General features: G+C 36.9%; 1 protein-coding gene across 4 annotated transcripts in view; it reads right to left on the reverse strand.

Annotated features, from left to right (window-relative positions):
• Nucleotides 1-262: 262 nt before the first annotated feature.
• LOC149234007 (RING/U-box superfamily protein) overlaps nucleotides 263-22,638 on the reverse strand; it is a 125,415-nt gene continuing 103,039 nt past the window's right edge. For 3 of the 4 annotated variants that reach the window (XM_089371707.1, XM_089371706.1, XM_089371705.1), the window contains one exon: nucleotides 263-1,073. In XM_089371707.1, coding sequence (XP_089227833.1) covers nucleotides 710-1,073 — 364 coding nt within the window. In that variant the 3' untranslated portion in view covers nucleotides 263-709. The remainder of the gene's footprint in view (nucleotides 1,074-22,638) is intronic. The other variant, XM_089371708.1, reaches the window with a different exon arrangement.

Below are 22,638 nucleotides of genomic sequence, written 5' to 3' on the forward strand. Positions count from 1 at the left end.
CATGTTGCATCTTGCTTTTAATTAGTCAGTAACATGACTGAAATACAGTAAATTGCCAAGAAACATCCTTTGATTTCAGCATGAAGCCAGTATTTCAGGCTTGAGCTGCTTGCAAAAAGAATTGTAGCATAAAATCAAGATTATTGAGACCAAGATGAACAAACTGAATTTGAGATACATTATTCATTCTGTACGTTGCATCTTGCTTTTAACTAGTTTGTAATATGACTAAATACATGTAAACGGCAAGCTGGAATTTAAGATGTTGACAACTGACTGAAATGAAAATAGAATTGAGGGCAAGAGAGTTTGGTACAAATTGTTGATTTGTTTGGATATTTCCTTTGAGGCTTTGGAGTTACCATCGGTGTAACAATTAATCTATTTTGATGTGGTATACATAAAATTTGACAGGAACATTTCGTGATACAGGAATACAAACCTCATGAGGCATTTCTGTGCTCAGTACAAGAGATGAATGTACAAGTTTGTTAGGAAAAGTCTCACTTTTGATCTTCATCATTTAATCAAAGATATTTTACCATTTATCAACCAGTTGTTATTGTTTTTCACAAAACTTGCTCCTTGAAACAGAAGACATACTGTCTCTGCAGAAAAAATACTCTTTCATGTAAGCATGAGATGCATCTTACATAGCTAGAGTATCATATTGACTGTACTTTCTCTATAGCTCCTGTTCTGATTGAACTCAACAACCAAATCCAAATTCCACATCTTCATCAAGTAGATCAAGGCATTGAGTCTGTGCATTTCTTTGGCATCTGTCAGTATTTACATTCTGAGCAGCCTCAGATGAAGCATACGGCACAGTTGCATCTCTATTGAAGAGTTTCCTGCTAGAGGAGCTCCCTGAAATAAACCCAGTTGTGCCTCCTTGAAAGGTAAACTCATCGTAAGCTGCAATGTCTAAACCTGAAATGAGAAATGCCTCGAGCTCATCAGCAAATCTACCGGAGTTTTCAAATATGAAGGGCCTTACAGCATCTGAAACTGACGACCTGTATTGTGCATGTCTTGATTCCAATTCACCAGTAGAAATCTTTTGCGTTGTCCTGTAGCAAAGTGACACAACAAATCAGATGCCGGAACCATGCACTAACAACAATGTTGCAAATATCCACATTGTCAAAAAATCAGCAAGGGTCTTGACCTTGGGACATCTGAAAAATCAGGGAAATTTTCTTAAAAACATAAACTGTAGTTAATTTTTTTTTCTTTCTAAATATAAACTAACAACATCAATCATCATATTGCCACATAAATATGAAAACATGACTAATATATGAGATGCCAAATGATACATTAAACATCTATTATATATATATATATATATATATCGAGTCTCTTTACCCCTTTTATGGACAGGTAATGGGTTGTCCTCCAAAAGAAGATCCTACCCGAGTCAGACATCCACTAGAGATTGTCAAAATGTGTGTAAAAAGTGGTACTGAGGATGGCACATGTTTCTCTGTTATGAATAAAATATATATAAAATAATACAAATAATGTAAAACAATAATAATGGTTAAATTAGTAACTAGTTAATGAAAAGGTATGTCCCTAAGGACATGACTGTTAGTGAAGAGGTACCTTCCTAGGGTATATAAGTAGGGCCTCACCCTCATTGTAACATTTCATATATCTCATCATTTTTTATATAATATTTAATATACAATTACTATCTTACTATGGATGTTTATGTCTTCCAAGTCTTTTAAAGATTACTCCGATGTGTGTATGAACCTTGTTCGTTATATTGGTATTGGAGCCACGATGGCAGATCCCGCCTTTGGCCATCTACTTGTTGGCGCAACTAAATCGTTTTGCTACACGAGTTGGAGTTTCTCCATTTTCGGTCAGGCCCTTGGCCACTTTTAAAAAATGAAAAAAAAAAGAATTAAAAAACAAGAATTGGAAAAAAGATTATAAAAGAAAAGAGTTAAGAAAAGAGAGAGAGAATTATTTAATTGAAAAAGAAAGGCCTTTGGCCATTGACATTTCAATGGTTCTAATAAAAAAATAGTCCAATGCAAATTTTGAAGGATAACGTTCATATATATAAAAAGATTCTACATTATTGATAACAAGTGCATGATAAAGTCAAAAAAGAATCTTTCCAAATATCTTTAAAACTATAAGTAAGAGAAGGAAGAGTAGATAAGATTATCTTGATTCTTCATTAAGTGATTTACAAGCTCGTGGTTTTAGCAACCCATGGTAATTGCCCATGGTATTTTCAAAGTAAAAGAAGAACAAAATGAATACAAAATCTCTTTATTTGAATGGTAAATTTTACTTTTTATGTAGAGAAAATTAACCAAGTCAAAGGCACGTAAGTGGACATATATTTTATATTATACCCCAAAAAGGTGAATAGACACGTCTGACTAGGGTTGTAACTTTTCAAAAAGATTTTTTTTTTATAAATATATATATAGAAAAAAATGTTCATGTAAAAAAAAAACAAAATAAAGTTAAAAATATAAAGGTTGAATAAAAGAGAAGTGAAAGTTATAGTTAAACCATAAAAAATGGGGCAAAAATATTTAATATTTGACGAACAAAATGGAGTCTAATTTGAAAATGATAAAGGAAGGAAGGTTCTCTTATAAAGGTATTCCAATTGTAGATTTTAGATTATTTACATTAAAGGGATGTATCCAAGGGAAATAGATTAGTATCGTTATTAATCCAAGCATCGAGGATAATTACATCAATATTAATTTGACAAATCAACTATTAGTTCTAGAGCCAAATATAGGCGAATGAAAAGGTATTTTTGGCAAAAAAGAATATGAAATTAATGATTTACAAGTGACAGTTGATTATTATGAATACAGATCTCAATTTTGTGTCGTAACTATGCTTGACAAAGAGATTGACATAATTCTCGGTCGACCTTGGTTCAAGAAAATAGGTACGTTCATGTTAGACACGGGAAAAAAATTCTTGATGTTCCCTTCCAAGAAGAAGATGCTCATGTTCCAAGATATGACAACGAAATTAGAACTGATAATGCCTTCCTCAAAGATCTTAAGGATATCTCGAAACTAATGTTTCAAGAGAATCCAGAAACAATATCAAAGGAGCAAAAAGAGCTTGACGAAGTCATATTCAATAAAAACAAGGAAAATTCATGTTTGAAGGAGCATAATCAGAAACTACTTACACAAGCGAGAAAATGTAAAGCTAAGAAACACCAATTAGAAAAATAAAAGGAAATTTTCTGAACAGAAACTCAACGAAAGTCTATCAGGAAAAAAAGAGGAAAGTTTATGCTTAAAGAACCTTAACCAAAGGTTATTAGAACAAATCAAGTGTTTAAAAGATGAGAAGCTTGAATGGCAAAATAAAGTTGACTCAAAACATGAGGAACTTTTACATCCCAGAAACCATAATCAAAGTCTACTCACTCACATTAAGAAGCTTAATGATGATAAGAAATCATTCAAAAACAAATTAAAAGAACTTATCACAAAAGAAGTGTTGAAGTCTTCAATTCAAGTGGAAGAAAGAGGAACAAATACCGATCTAGTCAATATCACAACTCAAGAAAATGAGAAACCAATATAAGTTAAAACATATTTAGATGTTGCAGTTCAAGCAATGGAGATTCCAAGGGATGATTCAGTAGCCAACTCAACAACTATAATATCTGAAGTAAAACAGGAAATTGTCACACACATGAAAAGGGAAAGTCCAACCATAATAACTCCTTATCGACATCTAAATCAGAAGAACAGACAACTAAATCAGTCTACATATTTGAACCATTTAGAGCAGAAACAACAGATTTATGTTCCAAGGAATGTTGAAATTCGCTGAATCCAGTCCTATGATAACCATTCATTACAAATTTCTAGCAATCGGAAGATTCCACAGAAGATTAATCTAGGATGGTCAGTTCTCAATTCAACAATTTTGTTTATCACTCAGAGCATCATATTGTCTAGTATCAACGAAGATGAAAGTTCAGTGGCGAGAAGATACTCGAAACGGGAAAAAAAATCAAACCCTTTTATCAGTAAGCTTTGAGGACAAAGCTTTTTACAGAGGAAAACAATGTTATGAATAATATATATATATAAAATAATACAAATAAATGTTATGAATAATATATATATATAAAATAATACAAATAATGTAAAACAATAATAATAATAAATAATGGTTAAATTAGTAACTAGCTAATAAAATGGTATGTGAAGAGGTACCCACCTAGGGTATATAAGCAGGCCCTCAGCTTCATTGTAACATCTCATATATCTCATCAATTTTTATATAATATTTAATATACAATTACTATCCTACTATGGATGTTTATGTCTTCCAAGTTTTTTGAAGATTACTCCGCTACGTATACAAACCTTGTTCGTTACACTCTCCTCACTCTCAATCGCTCCCTTCTCCCTTAATGACACTAGTTCATCCTCCCTTGCACTACGCTCTTGCTAATACTCTTTTAACCACTCTGGTGCTTCTTCTATAATATGCCCCTGGTCTTCATCAACCATTCAAACATGATGTTAACGTCAACCAAGCCTCATGGAAATGACGTCTACATAAGGGTGTCTCTCAAGATGCTTCACCCATGGCTAGATAGTGTAGTAGATGCAGGGAATATCATTAAGGCACTGATATTATAAATTGTTAGAAGGTCAAAAGAAATTTGATAGGGCCATGCAAAGTACATATCAAACATATTATAGGGTCATAAGTTATAAAAAAAATTAAGTTCTAACCAGTGTGGAAAAAGTCTGCAAAAAATCGGGAATAAATCCCAAAATTGCGATTTTTTCAGCAAAACGATTTAATCGTCCTCCCAGGCTGTGGATAAAGAGGTAGGCCTATAATATCATTTGCTGCAGTTTTTTCTCCCATTTGATGTTGTGGAGATTCATAGTTGTTTACCATTGCCCTAGAGGAGAATATTTGCTAGTTTTGTAGTGGGGATTTGGAGATTTGTCCACTGTTTAACGTGAGAAATTCAAAGTGTCGAATCGTTGTTGCCAGGTATGTATTTTAATTTCTCTCTTAGTTTTTTTTACACAAATTGCTTCTTAAATCTTTCTATAATTCTCTATAATTCTATTAGTTTGTTTATATCTTATTTTTGCCTAGAATTTTGAAAGGGAAACATTGTTTAGAATCTAGATTGAAGCAAAACTTCAACTTTCAAGAATAAAATGACAAAAATTCAAACCCTTGTTTACTGAATCTGAGTGTTTTCAAGTGACTGAGAAGAGGCATTTAAAATCTAATATCAACTATTGCATTTTTATTTGCTTCTTATGTGATGGGAAATTTTAATTTGTTTCAATTTTTCTTGTGCCCAGCTTTAAATTCAAGTTCAAAATTTAAAACAAAATGCGAAGGCTTTTGGACGCTATGTGGGAATATGGTGAACTTGATACTATACCCGAATCTGGGGGGATCAATAGAATGTATTTGACTTGCAAGTTGTGTGGCAAGCATATGTCAACAGATTAAAATTCCAGTTGGGGCAAATTCCGGGGCAAAATGTTGACCTATGCCCAAATACATCTCCATAAATTATCCGACGAGCCATTCAATCGTTGATGGATAAAAAGGAGGGAAAAGACACCAAGGCAACACTAAAACTCCAACTTGTAGGGGCCTCGAGAGTGGGGAGAATTGAGAGTGGCAGTGCTTCTTCAACATCAACTTCCTCACCCATATGTCCCAACCCCTCATCTATCTCATCTTTTTTTGTTCCTAGAACCACACCTCGTGCACAACCTGGCATCAAATCAACACTTAAAAAAAAAGGAAAAGCCAGAAGCTGACAGGTTGGTTAGTAAGTGTCTTCTATGGAGTGATGTTCCTTTCAACATTGCCAAGACAAACCCATTCTACCAACCTATGTTTGATGTTGTTGTTGTCGTTGGCCCGGGGTACAAAGCCCCCACCTTTGCAGAATTGAGAGGGCCTCTTCTTCAAGATGAAAAGACTGATTGCACTTCTAGATTGGAGGAGTTTAGGGCATCATGGGAACAAACTGGATGCACAGTCATGTCAGATGGTTGGACTGACCAGAAGGGTAGGACCCTTCTTAACCTCTTGGTTAGTTGTCCCAAGGGAACAATGTTTATGAAATCTGTTGATGCATCTGCACACATTAAAGTTGCATGTACATTATGTGAGTTGTTGGACATCTTCATTCAAGAAGTAGGCCCAAGCAATGTTTTCCAAGTCATAACGGACAATGCTGCAAATTATGTTGCAACTGGCAAGTTGCTTATGGAGAGGTATCATAACTTCTTTTGGACACCTTGTGCTGCTCATTGCATTGACTTAATGTTGGAGGATATAGGTAAGATTCCTATTGTAAGGGATATTGTTGAATCATCCAAGAGCATAACAAAATTTATAAGTAATCATGCATCTATACTTAGCTTGATGAGAAAATTCACCAAAAATAAAGAGTTGGTGCGTCCTGCCATTACGCGATTTGCCACTACTTTCATATCTCTTCAGTCTTTGTTGAATTCTATGTGGGATGTGAAGAGCATGTTTTTTTCATTGGATTGGCGTGCTTTATCTATTAGCCGCAAACCAGAGGGAGAGGGCATATGTAGGCTAGTTTCATATGATCAGAGTTTTAGGGCAAGAGTAGAGGAGGTGTGTACCATTTCAGAACCTTTGGTAAGGGTTCTTCGGTTGGTTGATGGAGACAAGCCCGCAATGGGCTACTTGTATGAGGCCATGGATAGGGCCAAAGAAGTCATTTGTGCTTATTATGAAGATAAGGGAGATGAGGGGTTAAAGAAACAACAGATCATATGGAGAGTGATTGATGAGTGATGGAACAATACCCTCCATCGCCCCATTCATGATGCAGGTATCTACCTCAACCTCGCATTTGCTTACACTTGTGGTTTCAGATTTGATGCCGAGGTGACGGATAGATTCTTCACTTGTGTCAAGAGGATGGTGTCATCTGAACAAGAACGTGAAGATATTTCTAAAGAGATGGAGGTATATGGGATGGGAGGTGGCACATTTGGTTTTACCATGGCTATTAAGAATAGGACAACCAAAATGCCATGTAAGCTTCAATTTGTTTCAAACTTTCAAGTTTAGAATTTCAATGTTTTTTTTTTATGTTTCTCATTTTTCTTTCAACTTGTAGATGCTTGGTGGACAAGCTATGGTGCCAGACTACCCCATCTCCAAAAGCTTTCCATTCGAGTGCTCAGCCAAACATGCAGTTCCTCTGGGTGTGAGCGCAACTGAAGTGTATTTGACAAAATACACAGCAAAAAGCACAACAGATAAAAAAAATCAAATTAAATTTTTTCAATTCATTTGATTATTTTTAATATTTAAATTTTCTATGTACTAATTTACAATCTATGACCCTAATACAGATTGGAGTCCTAACGCTTCAATGACATGGTCTATGTCTACTACAATCTTCAACTGTGGGTGAGACAACTTCAGACACCTACTAATGTGGAAGCCATGTCGTTGGACAATATTGATACCACTGCTGCATGGAGGGTCGAGACTGAGAGGCTGACCATGGACTCGATCCCAGATTGGTTAGGTGTGGATCTAGAGGAAGTAGCAGTTGCAGGGGAGGGAGAGCCAGAGGTAGAGGAGGAGAAGCAACATCAGGGTTAGGACGCAGAGCTGGATGAAGATGATGAGGAGGAGTTGACACCATCTAGGATGCGCAGCAACAACATAGGACAGAGGCCACCTCTTGCATCGGCTTCTAGAGGTCAACTGACTCCATTTGTATTTCCAGGGGCTGAGCCTTCTTCCTCTAGAGGAAAAGGCAAAGCCATTCCCTATTCCTGTAAAAGGGGAAGAGGATCTCAGTGATTGATTACTTTATGACTTTTAGATGACTCATGATATACATTTATTATATTTTTTTTGATATTTTGACTCTTGAGAGTTGAGACTCAGACAAGACTCAAAATTCAGGAGTTGATTCACTATTTTGATATGTGATCTAGCACTAGTGTTAAATTATGGTATGTTCTATGCTTAGAGCAGTTTACCTATTTTTCTTCTTATTATCCACAGATTATCAATCACATATACATAAAGTAAAGTGCAGATAGAACATTAAATGATTGACAGAAAACAAACCAAGACAAGAGACACAAGATGTGGCGGCTAGCCAGGGACAAACCCCAATGCAGGAAAACCCTTTGATCAAATCTTCTTTTATCTTCAATAGTTCAGTAGAGAGAAATAGTACAAAATCATAATTCTGTAATTTTATATCAGCAGTAGCAAACCCTAGATCAGCAAAGTGAAACTTGGTCAAACGAGTGGAAATTGGCCTCCAATATGTTTGGTCAATTTCTGGTTAGTTATCCCTCGAACACCCTGAAGAAATAGCCCTTGAACAACCCTGAAAATGCAGTCAAACTGTAGTTGACTGATGTCAACTTGCTGCCCCAAACTAGAACAGTCAACATCGGTCAAACCAGAGGTCAGATCACCTCGATTTTCGTGCCAAAATCTGCGGCCTGCGTAGGAGAGGTAACCACACCAAATCCGCACTCCTAGATGGTCAATGCTGGTCAAAGAGATGACCTGCAACCCTAGCGTCCTTCTTTCTGTGTTAGCCTTGCCCTAGAACTTCTTCTTTTCCAGGGACGCGAGTGAGAGAGAAAGAGGCTCCTTTGATGCCTAGGAGAGAGAGAGAGAAGATGAGTGAATGAATGAGTTCCAAATGACTCAACCTCCCTTCTATTTATATGAAACGCTGGGCATGTGTGCCACACACTTCACTGCTGGCCGACCTTGACAATTTGTTAAGTAATTATAAATAAATTCATATCTCCATAAATACTTGTCAGAATCGGATGATCTTTAGATCAATCCTACACCTCTCGATGAGAGGAATCTAGGAAAAATATCAGCAGCCATAAATAAGGTGACCCACATGGAGTTTGGCCCTAGTTTCCAATTTTAACAACTAGACTTTATATACATATTATATATTAGCTTTTTTTACATGTTTATGTGGAAATGCATTTATTTGATGTTGTGGATACTCTAGATGTTCGAAAAAAAGAAGAAGAATATTTTTGTGTTTTTTTAATTTTGCCGACTTTTTCCATGTTGGTTCTAACATGTTGCGCTTCTTTGTGGGTAGTTTTTCAAATGCATTGCAATTGTGCTCACAACCCAAAGCATTGCAAATTTCTTTAGGCACCCAACAGACAAATCTCTGCAAAAGTAGAGCTTCCTCACCATAGTTTTTCCACCCTACAACAAATAATACATAAAGGTTTAAAACATTTCCTTTTGTAATAAACAACCCCTGCTTATCATGAAACTACTAGAAGATATATATATATATATATATATATATATATATTGAATAATGATTAATTAATATAAGAATGATAAGAATGGTGATGCCACAATGAGCCTTGAGATGGGACACATATATGCAATAAATAGGAATCTCTATAGTTGAGCATGTTTCCCTTGCGGGATCATCTATGTTGGGTTTTATGGGTTCGACTTGGTTCCTACTATGAGTGTTAATGGAATTACTTTTTCTCGTATGCATCATATTCTAAAATCTTTTGACCCGGTTGTTGAACGTAAAACCTTGACGCTTCTTGGTAACATACTTTCCGTGCTTCCACTATTGTATGTTTCTTTATTTATTTTTCTGTTTTTTATTAATTGTGATTCACTTTCCTAGTTATGAGAACTTTCAACCCTGCGTAACATATCATGTTGTAATTCACTTTACATGGCCATAGGTGGAATTGTAAGTTTTTATTTCTCTTTTCTTGGAACCTGGTTCTTTTATTCTCTTTAAGATGAGGTAGAATATATTTTGCAATTTGTTGTGTTGCACTCAAATTGTCAAAGTTCCAGGGAAGCAGGAGTACCAACTTTTTCAACAAGGATTGGATCACATATCACCAGTCTGTGTCATGGTCATCCCATTCTGCAAGTTATATATTGTAAATGATCTTAGTAAAACCATGAGTCCTTGTAATAACCTAGGTAAGCCTATAATTTGATGACGAATTCCATCATAGGAGATTTTTTAACCTCACTGATTACCCATGTTTTTCAACATGACTAATCAGAAGAGTTTTTTCCCTCCAGCTTAAACCCCAAAGCTAGGGTGAAATGTATTGTCAAATTATTAGGTGAGTCCTAGTGTTTTAGTCGAGTCTAATGTAAAAGTGGTTTGGGAATAATTAAGCTAATTGGCTTAATTATTTTATTAAAAATCACTTGGTTTACTAGATCATATTGAGTCACAGATGGGTTATGTGTCTTGAGGGTCTAATACAAATGCATATTCCCTCTTTGAGTCTTGTAAATGAAAAATCATATGTAGTAGAGGGTTGGAAAAAATAATTAATCCCCTCGTGTAAATTAATTAATTTTTCTGACAAAATAAAATTAAATCCTAAGCCAGATAATTAATTAATTAGAGTCAAGTTAAAATGTCTTAGGAAAATAAATTCTCCAAATAGAAAAATTCATGGGTCTTAAAAGAGTCAATTTTTAAAGGTCCTCCATTAAGGGAATATTGTCTTTTTCAAGAAAATTTGGACCTTTGGACCTTGATGTTTAAGTCAAAGTCAAATTTTTGAGGAATTTAGCTCAAAATAATTAATCTTGAGCTAATTAAAATGGAATTAAATGATAAATTCGAAAATTCCTAAAAAAATAAAAAAAAAAAAATCAAGGGCCAAGATTAAAAGATCTTGAAGTGGTTATCAACAACCAAGGTTACTTTGACAAGGATCAAAGAAACTAGCCGTTATTTTTCCATTTGGAGGATTTATCTATATATTAGAGAGTTAGTTGAGTCTCTAGTCATCTTGATCTATGGCTAGAATTGCTGCTGAAGCATTTTGTAAACTATTGTCCTGCTGGAAACTATTTTTTCTACTATAATAAAAGACTTTGGGGTGCAACTTGAGGTGTTCTTGTCAGACCAAGCAGTGACTCCTCAAAACAATTCGTTGATTTCATTTAGGTTGGTGTTTATTATATACATGAGGGAGAGATTGTTCATATCATTTCTTGGTGATTATTCATATTCTCTATTATTTATTTACATCAATTTCAGTTATTCACCCAATCCTGATGATTAGGTGTCAACATTCCCCCCTTAATCTGAAGGGATGTTCGTGAGTCCAAGCATCGTTCTGAATCTTTCAAGCTTTTCTCTTCCAAGCGCTTTGGTGAAAATGTCTGCAATTTGCTCGTTCGTGGAACAATGGCGGAGATGGATTGTTTTGGCCTCAACATGATGTCAAATCAGATGATATTTAGTATTGATGTGCTTCGTTCGATCATGGAACTTTGGGTTCTTAGCCAACTTTATTGCAGAGGTATTGGCAATCATGAGTGGAGTTGATTGTACTTGTTTTACCTGCAAATCTTCAAGAATTTTCCTGAGCCACACAATTTCTTTTGTTGCCTCAGCTATTGCCACGTATTCTACTTCTGTTGTAGAATCTGCTGGAACTGATTGTTTGCGTGATCTCCAAAAGACAACTCCTGATTCAAAACTCATAGCATATCCTAAAGTAGATACCCTAGTTTCTTTGTCTCCATCGAAGTCTGAATCAGAGTATCCAATCAAGCTGAAGTCGTCCACCTGTGTATACTTGATTCCAAAGTCTTGAGTTCCCTTCAAGTACCTTAGAACTCTTTTTGCAGCAGACCAATGTCCCTCACAGGGATTTTGCATAAACCTGGAGAGGATTCCAACAACAAACGAAATGTCTAGTCTGGTAGTAGTTAGGTAGTTGAAACTTCCTACAAGCTGTCTATACTTTGTTACATCCTCAAATTCTTTTCCTTCAATAGATGTGAGCTTTAAGTTTTGTTCCATTTGAGTAGTAAGAGGATTGCATTCTGTCATGCCAAACCTGTTCAACAGATCTCCAATGTACTTCTTTTGAGAAAGAAATATGGACTTCGAATGTCGAGTTACATCAATACCAAGATAGTAATGAACATAGCCCAAATCAATCATTTCAAAACTTTTCCCCAATTCCTTCTTTATGGATGCAATGTAGCTTTCATTGTTCCCTGTCATCAAAAGATCATCTACATATACCACAAAATATACAACTGTTTTGCCAACTTTCTTGACAAATAAAGTTGCATTATCAAGATCATAATGTTTGAAATTGAGTTTTAGAAGATGCTCAGTTAGTTTTTCATACCAGGCTCGCGGTGCTTGTTTGAGGCCATACAAGGATTTCACAAGTTTGCATACTTTATGTTCATGTCCTTTCACAGCAAATCCTTCTCTTTTAGATCTCCATTCAAGAAAGTAGTTTTTACATCCATTTGATGGACTTTCCAACCATTCTGCGATGCTAGGGCAAAGAGTGTCCGAATGGTAGCCCATTTTGTTGTGGGGACAAAAGTCTCCTCATAATCGACCCCTTCTTTCTGTGCAAAACCTTTTGCCACAAGCCTGGCTTTGTGCTTGTCAAGTGAACCATTAGCTTTATACTTGTTCTTGTAGACCCACTTGCAGCCAATTAGTTTGGTTCCTAATGGAGGATCAACCAGCTTCCAAGTGCCATTCTTTATGAGGGCATCATACTCCTTTTGCATCGCTTCTTTCCATTCATCATGAGAAGCAACTTCTTTGAAGGAAGTTGGTTCAAAATCTGTAGACAAATTCAATTCACAATCATAAGAAACATCCATATCAACAGGTGAATTAGAGTCATCTACATCACCTCCATTTTGCCAGTTTGAATTTCTAGTTCTTGTCTTTCCAACCTCATCAGGATGAACACTTTCAAGTGTCTTTATCAGCCACTTTGGAGGACCTTTCTCAGATGGTCCAGGCTGCTCCGTTGATTGAGTTGGGACTGAATCAAGATTGAGTCTCCCAATTCTATCAATCACATCACTTAAAGCATCATCCGTTGTTGGAGTTTCATGCGGGGGAGAGAGTTCTTCAGAAGAATATTCCACATGTTGATCTAGTATAGGAATCCCCCCTTCAAGATGTGGAATCTGATTATCAAATTCTTGAAATGATTTTGCATTTGCGAATCTATCCAAGCGATCAAGTTGCCGCTCAACAACATTGTCAGTTTTGGATGATTCAAGAAAAATTACATCTCTAGATACAACAAACTTTTTATTGACTTCATCATAGAGACGGTATGCTTTGGAGGTGTTTGAATACCCCAGGAAGATACACTTACGACTTCTTGCACCAAGTTTGTTTCTATGTACCTTTGGTATCAAGGCATAACAGGTGGAACCAAAGACCCTGAGATGTTTTACCGAAGGAACGTGCCCATACTACATTTCATATGGAGTCTTGTTTCTAATAGCATTAGATGGGCATCTATTCTTTATATATGCAGCACATAGAACAACATTAGCCCAAAACATTATTTTTACATTTTTGAAGAAGAGCATGGAGCGTACCATATTTAAGATTGTCCTATTCATTCTTTCGGCTACACCATTATGTTGGGGATTATAAGGCACAGTTGTTTGATGTTTGATCCCATGTTGGCGAAGATAGTTTTCAAATTCATTTGATGTGTATTCTTTTCCATTATCAGTGCGAATAGACCCAATATGAGATTGTGCATCATTTTCAGTGCATTTATGAAAGTTCTTGAATGTTTGAAAAGCATTAGATTTGTTCTTCAATAAATAAACCCAACACATTCTGGTGTAGTCATCAATAAATGTCATCATATATTTATTTCCATTTGTAGAAGGAATAGGCATTGGACCACATAAATCTAAATGAATGAGTTCAAGTTTTTTATGTGCTCTTGAATGTGAATCATGAAAAGAGAGTTTGTTATGCTTTCCTAGAATGCAAACATCACATTGCTTAAATTTCCTAGGAATTGTAGGCAAACCAGCAACACCATTTTTCTTCAACAAGCGAAGGTTGTCATAGTTCGAATGTCCAAATCTAACATGCCATAATAAACTTGATGGAAGTGTACCTTCTTCATAATGAGAATTGTATGAGAAATGTTGTGCACGAGCAGAGGTACCTTGCAACTTGAGAAGTCTTTCTTCTTCTATTCCCCTCATGACAAGTGAGTGGTCAGATGCTTTTCTCACCTCAAGCTTGCCATCAAACATATGAATGGAGTGACCTTGCTGGCGGATGTGGACCAAGGACAACAAGTTTCTCCTCAGCTGTGGGAGATATAGAACATGATGCAGAAGAAAGTCTGGAAGACCAGACAATTTAAGCCTAATTGTGCCAAGCCCTGATGGCTTGAATTTTGATTTGTCTGCAAAGTATACTGCTCCATCAACATTGTCAGTAAATTTTTCAAAAAAATCTTTTCTATGAGTCATGTGGCAAGTTGCTCCTGAATCAAGCAACCAATCATTTTTCCAAGAAGCAAGTGAAGCATTAAATAAGTCTTCATTTACTCCGATATTACATTGTGCCACAACATAATGAGCGGATTCAGGTGCTTTACCTTTTTCTGTGTCATTAGTTTTACCTTTCTATTGGTTTCTTTGCTGCTCAATTTTGTCCCATGGTAACTTGCATGTAGAGGCATCATGTGATCCATTTCTTTTGCAGCATATGCAATGCAATCTCCTTGAGAGTGTCTGCCCCCCTGCCTCTGAAATATCTTCCTCTTCGTCTTCGACCACCTCTTCCTCTGGAAGAATCTTGAGCAGGATTCTTTTCTTTATGAGCAAAGCACACAGCCTATTCAGAAGATTCAAGGGCTATCTTCTTTCCAAAAGCTTTCTCTCTTTCAACGAATTTTTTTACAAGAGAGTCAAAGGTAATATCTTTAAGATTTCCATTTGCTTGCAATGACTCAAGATAATTGGAGTAAGTAGGATAAAGTGCCTTGAGAAAAGCGATAAGAGGAATATCTAATTCAACCTTCGTGGCTTTGATATCATGCATTATAGATTTTACTTCGGATGCAAAAGCAAGAGGATCATTATTTTGCAATTCAAGAGTGAAGAGTTTAATCATGAGTTGAACAACTTCAAGTGCAGAATATGAGTCATAGAGTTCTTTTAGCTTTTGTAAGGCTTCGAAAGCAGTTAAAAATGGCGAAATATGGCGACTCACCTCTTCACTTATAGATGATGCAATTAATGCATAGGCTTTGTTGTTCTTATTTTCCCAAATGGCGAGCTCTTTGTTTGAGGTAGGTTGTTCTGGCTCTTTGTCTCCGTCTCCAATACACACTCCTTTCCACAACTCATTGAAAATGAGGGTGTGTTTTATCATGCGGGACCACTCATGATAGTTCTCCTTGCCAGTAAGAACTATTCCCACAATAGATATGATTGAATGCATACTGTAAAAAAAAATTCTGCTGGCAAAAAAATTTGTGTACTGTTTTAAAAAAATACTTCTGCTGGCAAAATGTGCTTTTGATGTAAAAAAATCATAGGTCAAGTTCTTGTGCACACGATCATCAAAATATAAATAATCTTTTATATCCCAACCAACACATTAATCGATTTTTTACAAGAGCTCAACCCATATGGTTATTGCAGCAGCATTCAGCATTCTCCAAAAAACACACACAACCAGTGAGGCAGTGTGGGAAAACAGTATGGCTACCGGTGGAGAGGCAGCACGCATGTATTAAAATGATGTATTAAAAACAATTTATTAAAACTATTCAAAAGCCACAAACCATGATTGCATACACTATTCAGATACCTCCTGCGCATTTATGTATATGAAACACTGCCTTTTTTTGGAGAAAACCTTTAAATATATATCAACGTTATATATATCAAAACAGTGGCTTTATATATACCAAAAACACTATAGCGCCAGCATGTCAAAAAATGGAGGAACGCTCACTGCACCAGAACGGGATGGCTTCCACCACGCTTCCGCTGCGTAAGACCGTGATCACCTCCGCCTTCCATTCCTGCGCTGTTGACGAGGAGTCTTCAGAGACCTTGTGTGTCTACGCAGTAGCTCCTGCCATACGCTGGCCCATTGACTACAAGGACATCATTGTTCCAGCTAGACATTTGTCCAGACCAGATGCAAGATCAGTCAAAATTACTTCTGCATGCACACCATGAGCTTCTAAAGTCTTCTTTGTAACTTCAATAGCTGCAGAGCTAATGTCAGTAGCAAAGTATTGGATCCCAATGCCTTCCCCAAGCATAAGTGCCAATGATGTTATCACATATCCAGTCCCACATCCGAGTTCTAAACACAAGCTTGGTTGAACTTCCTCAAGATCGGGTTCGAGCAGGGCATCTACAAGTGAAAATGAATCATCACAGGGCTCATAAACTTCTGAGTGGCGCCCAACAAGACGAATGTCTGCACTCTTCCTACGTAAGGTAGAGGGGGAAACCAAACTTTGGATCCTGGCATGGTCGTTGCTACTAACTTGGGATGTATGCACAAGAGCAACAAGAGCTTCTACGTCAAAATTGAAAATGAAGAGCACCAGCGTTCATTTGAAAAAACGCATATGGCAACGTTCACACACCAGCGTTCAGCATTCACACCAGGTCTCTTGACAGAGGGCGCAGACTTTAAAAACACATACAATATCAAAAAAACGTATATGACACTGCCTGGAGCAGGCTTCAGGCAACCAAGCAGAATATAGGCAAGAAACTGACACTAGGAGTTACACAAAAACTAATTTCGGGAGTTGGCTCTGATACCATGTCAGACCAGGCAGTAACTCCTCAAAACAATTCGTTGATTTCATTTAGGTTGGTGTTTATTATATACATGAGGGAGAGACTGTTCATTTCATCTCCCGATGACTATTCATATTCTCTATTATTTATTTACATCAATTTCAGTTATTCACCCAATCCTGATGATTAGGTGTCAACTGTTCTTTTCGGTGATATGTGGTATGTATTGACTATGAGCTTCCTATGTGGTGCTTTATATTATTATTTTGAGATAATACATAGTGCATGCTATTGAAGAATCTAGGGCAAATTAAGTTAACAAGATTCTTCTCGCCATGATAACTATTTGTGAGGTATTTTTAACTTTTCCTTAATAGCACAATATTCTCTTGATATTATTAGAGTGTATCTTCTTAGTTCATCAAATAGTTATGAAAAACAAAAGAGACGAACACAAAAGTTGGCTTTCTGCCAAGGCCCAATCCTCTCTCTTTGAGAGGAAAGCCCGCAACAAAATTCTTCTTATAGAGATTCCAATTGACGAATACCAAGACCATGACCCTTGACAAGGACACTTGACACAAGTTTACCTTCAAGACACTTGTCACTATCTCTAGCACTCTTCAGCCTTCATATCATAGTCTTCCTTCTTCACACTGTATCACTTCAGTCCTTCTCCTTCGCACTGTTATGGCAATGTCACTTAGAGAGGCTCGGTCTCTTTTCTTCACAGCCCTAGACACAGTCTTCAGCTTCCACTGATCTCTTCCTTCGGTCCACGAGAACCTCTCTGACTTCAGTCTCTTTCTATCACAGTTACACACTTGATGTAGCCCTTAACTGAATTGTCACTGTCCTAGAACAGTCTTCGGTCCTTTGCTAATATGACAGAGATGAGACAGACTTAGTCCAAAATCATTTGAGACATTTACGCACTTGTAGTAGCCTTCCTTCCTCACTGTATTACCCTTATCTCTTTGCTCTGAGATCCGTATTGTTTCAGACCAGATATGTCCGAGATGCTTGTCGTTATGAGGTAAAGTCACTCTTTATATAGTGACTTATGCTTTCTATCTAGGCCGACATGAGATCTTGGAGGTAAACCGACTTTTCCTTAAGGAGAATATTGTCTTTCTTTTAGCCGACTGCAACAAAGATAGTGACAAAGTCCTGGAGTGCAACTTTTACATAAATGACATGTCTTCTACATGTGTAACATGACTTCATGACTTCTTAATTATATTTATGACAAGACAACAAATTCCTTAAGACATCAAGAAGAATTCTTGACCTATGAAAAACACTTCTTGCTCATGAAACCCATGATGCAAGAAATACATTTGTTTCTTCTTTACATAAAATCATAATTACAAGTTATTATGAAGACCGAACCTAGTTACAATTTCTTCAACAATCCCTCTTAACTATGGAGATATTCATAAGGGTAATTGGTCATTCTCAATCTGAAGAATTTCTCATAAGAAGAATCGGATTGGTAACCCATCTGTATAGCATCATAGTAACCAACATTGTTTCCATAGCAAGGCCTTGACTGACAACTCTATCTCTTCATCAGATTAGAGCACAATGTTGGCGAGACCAATGACTACAGACACCTTCATCATTGTCTCCCAAGCTACATACCCACTCGGGTGTTCACTGAGTATGACCTTCTAGGACTATTCTTATCTTGGGTTCCCCCTCAAAGAATATCAGTCCTCTTGCCTACTCTTATCTTGGATGCCCTACACATCCTCAAAGAGCACCGGATGCCAGATGATTACCCAATCCTCCATTCTTTCTTCCCAAGTGAAGATAAGAATGTTGTATCAATCTCTCCCTCTCAACTAGGGAAGATATGCCCATTCTTGTAAAGGAATGTAACCAAGATCCTTCTAACCAAGAACTTGCTCAAGCTCCCTCTTAATTAGGGACTTGTCAGAGCTCCCTCTTAACCAGGGACTCTCCTTTTCATCAGCAGCTTCTTCTTCATGGGTCCTTCAGCTGCTTGATCAATTTCCATCTTTGATGTCATGAAATTCAATCGAGTTTCTTCCTTGAAGGGCACTAGCCATCGATCACTTTCCTTCTTGGTTCGTCATGTCATTCCTTTCTTCATGGAAAGTGGCCTTCTTGATACATATCTGGAACCTTCGTCATATGGCTACTTCTTCCTCATCATGTTTCTTTCAGGAATTTCCATCCACCACATGGATGCTAGTTGTACTTGTACTTACAACCCTTATTCTAGTAGCCCTGCATGAACTCATCCAGATATTATTCAAGAAATCAAAACATCACATTACATCAAATAGTACCTTAAGAGATGGCTCTTCATCATGACATCTTCTTGTAGGTATCAACATCCTGCATATATGTTGACACGTCTCCCAAAGATATCCATTGTCAAGGGTCTCCATCTTTTTCAAACTTTCATCAGAGTCTTTCATATCTTTCCGGAAGATTTCCTAGTCAAATTTTCTTGGTCTTTTGGATGTTGATTGCCTTTATCAGGGTTGCATATCTCATGATCTCTTCCTTCCTCACTCATTCCATTCCTAGGAGCTTTCAATCGGAGTCCCTTAATTGTAGTCAACCACCTCATACTTCATATGAGGACATATTATGTTGATTTCATCTGGTGCGACTTATGCCTTCTTGCATCCTTTCAAAGGAGGAGATCCTTTTTCTCTTGATCATGCTTCTCAAGATAGAAGTAGTGATCCATGTTACCTACAACCATACGACATGATTTTATAATATTAAATAGAAGCATACATACCTCATTTTACCTTTAGGTCATCTAGGCTTCTTTCAACAACTTCCTCAATTGAAAAGATCTTCAATCCCTTGATTTGCTTCATCATACCATCATCCCATGAATTCCATAAGTTGGAGTTCCTAATGAAACACTTGCTTCCTCTCTAGATTAGTGATTCCTCCGATGAGGATTCCATCAAAGAATCTTGAGGATCTTGCATATCCCCATATGGCAGATGTTTTCCTTTTTGACTTAATGTATGATGAGCCTTGTCCTGGATGACTTCTTCCTTTCCTTCAATGTCCAATGAGGTTCCCAAGAGCTATATCCTTCATGTTTGACTGCCATGGATTTTGTTCCTTCTGTCCTTCATGATTCCCATGGTAATGTTACAAGCTCTTGTTTTTAATGCTTCCATGATGTCGTAATGCATCTTATTATTTATCATGGTCATATCCATAACAAAAGAATTAGGAGCTTATGATAAGACCATTTTGTGAAGGAGACCATCTCAAATATAGTGGAGATTTGTTACTCCCTCTTCCATTGGTATTTTTTTCAGCTTCCTCCATCTTTCTAGTGATATGAGCTTTCTTTCCATAATCTTTCCATAGCATTGAATCTTAGCTATACTATTCTGTCTTGATTAAGGACCAAACTTCCCTTTCCTTTCTTCAAATGTTTGAATGCTTTAACCTTCAACACTTTGCCCACAACTTGTCCCTTTTCTATCTTGCATAGATACCACAAGTTGTTAAATGAGGTAACTTTCCTGTCCTATTGACATTTGTTACCTTGCTTATCAGTTGAAACATAGGTGTTTATCCTTTTTATCAATTCTTCCAGATCTCACAGTTGAGATCCTATGAAGATATTCTTTTAACTGTATGTAGATAAGGTCTAAGTGATATGACCTTCTTTACTGCATTTTCAGAGAATATATCTTCTAGCATTTCATATATCTCTTTTTATGTCTCCTCTCCTGTTATATAGGGATGAGAGGACCTCTGATTGATTTCATAAGAATCCCTTGATCCTTTTACATGTACTCAAACAATGCTTGATCTTCAGAGACTTTTCCATAGACATCAATGGCTTCTCTTTCGGGGACTATATCTATCCTCCTCTCTCATGCAAGGAATTTTGATGACCCAACCAATTTATAGATCTCCTTGCAAACACAAAGTCGTTTAACCAAACTTGATTATAGAATGAAAGATACTTACTTGGCAAGAGAAGATAGAATCTTCACCTTGATCACATTGAAGATGCATTGATGCTTCCTTCGGGTGATCTTCGAGTTGATGTGATTTTATTGTAGATCCTTGCTTGAGTTTCCTAGCATGAACAACTGAAATCCCTTCTTAAAGATCTCTTTTGAGACCTTCTTGCACTGTCCAACACCAAGCACCGAAATTGCTCCAAACTATAAGTTATTGAGATCACTGTGGTATGACAGAGATTGTAACAACACCAAATTTGTGGCTAGCACCGTGGTTATTTGAAGACTAAATAGAGAGACTGAATTAGCACCAAGACTGTGAGAGGTACTAAAAACTGCCTTCTCTTCTTTTGACTATTATCCAAATTCTGAGCACTAGGTAAACTATCTGAGCCATGAATGATCTGTGGAAGGTACCAGGACTGTGGGTAGTATGTTACCTGAATGGAACCCGAGATTGTAGTCCTATCACCAATAGAGAACTTCAGATAAGGATCAAATTAGTCTCACTGTAGTACTTATCCTGAATTGTCTTTTCGTTGTAGACTGTCTCCTTGATTATATAGACAAAAGCCCTTGCCATTGTAGTCTACCGTTGTGGACTGATTCTTCAATCTTTGATGTAGGTTTTTGAAACACAAAGCCCTTCAACTTGCTTTGATGCCCTTCATGAAACTTGATCCTTGAATGTCTCTTTTATGCCCTTCCTTTGACTTCAGTAACTTAGCTCTAAAACCATGTTGAAGAATCTAGGGCAAATTAAGTTAAGATTCTTCTGGCCATGATAACTATTTGTGAGGTATTTTTTATTTTTCCTTAATAGCACAATATTCTCTTGATATTATTAGGGTGTGTCTTCTTAGTTCATCAAATAGTTACGAAAAACAAAAGAGACAAAAACACAAAAGTCGACTTTCTTCCAGGGCCAAAACCTCTCACTCTTCAAGAGGAAAACCCACACAAAATCCCTCTTATAGAGATTCCAATTGACGAATACCAAGACCATGACCCTTGACAAGGACACTTGACACAAGTTTACCTTCAAGACACTTGTCATTATCTCTTGCACTCTTCAGCCTTCATATCGCACTCTTCGGCCTTCATATTATAGTCTTCCTTGTTCGCATTGTATCACTTCAGTCGTTCTCCTTCGCACTATTATGGCACTGTCACTTAGAGAGTCTCGGTCCCTTTTCTTCGCAGCCCTATACACAGTCTTCGGCTTCCACTGATCTCTTCCTTCGGTCCACGAGAGCCTCTTTGACTTCAGTCTCTTTCTATCACAATTACACACTTGATGTAGCCCCTAATTGAATTGTCAATGTCCTAGAACAGTCTTTGGTCCTTTGCTAATATGACAAAGATGAGACAGACTTAGTCCGAAATCATTTGAGACATTTACGCACTTGTAGTAGCCTTCCTTCCTCACTGTATTGCCCTTATCTCTTTGCTCTGAGATCTGTATTGTTTCAGATTAGATGTGTCTGAGATGCTTGTCATTATGAGGTCAAGTCACTCTTTATATAGTGACTTATGCTTGCTATCTAGGCCGACATGAGATCTTGGAGATAAGCCGACTTTTCCTCAAGGAGAACACTGTCTTTCTTTTAGCCGACTACAAGAGGGATAGTGACAATGTCTTGGAGTGCAACTTTTACATAAATGACATGTCTTCTACATGTGTAACATGACTTCATGACTTCTTAATTATATTTATGACAGAACAACAAATTCCTAAAGACATCAAGAAGAAGTCTTTGACCTATGAAAAACAATTTTTGTTCATGAAACCCATAATGCAAGGAATACATTTGTTTCTTCTTTACATAAAATCATAATTACAAGTCATTATGAAGACCGAACCTAGTTACACTTTCCTCAACACATGTAGGTACTCAATCCTTGGTCTCCAAGTTCACAAACTGTGGGCAAGGGTTACTTTGCTTGGATATCTAGTTTTTATATGGTGGATTGAATCTTTGCTTGG

Source organism: Pinus tabuliformis, chromosome 8, assembly GCF_031772625.1.
Source record: "Pinus tabuliformis cultivar Carrire ecotype Pingquan chromosome 8, CPIR1, whole genome shotgun sequence".
NCBI classification, from domain to species: Eukaryota; Viridiplantae; Streptophyta; class Pinopsida; order Pinales; family Pinaceae; genus Pinus; species Pinus tabuliformis.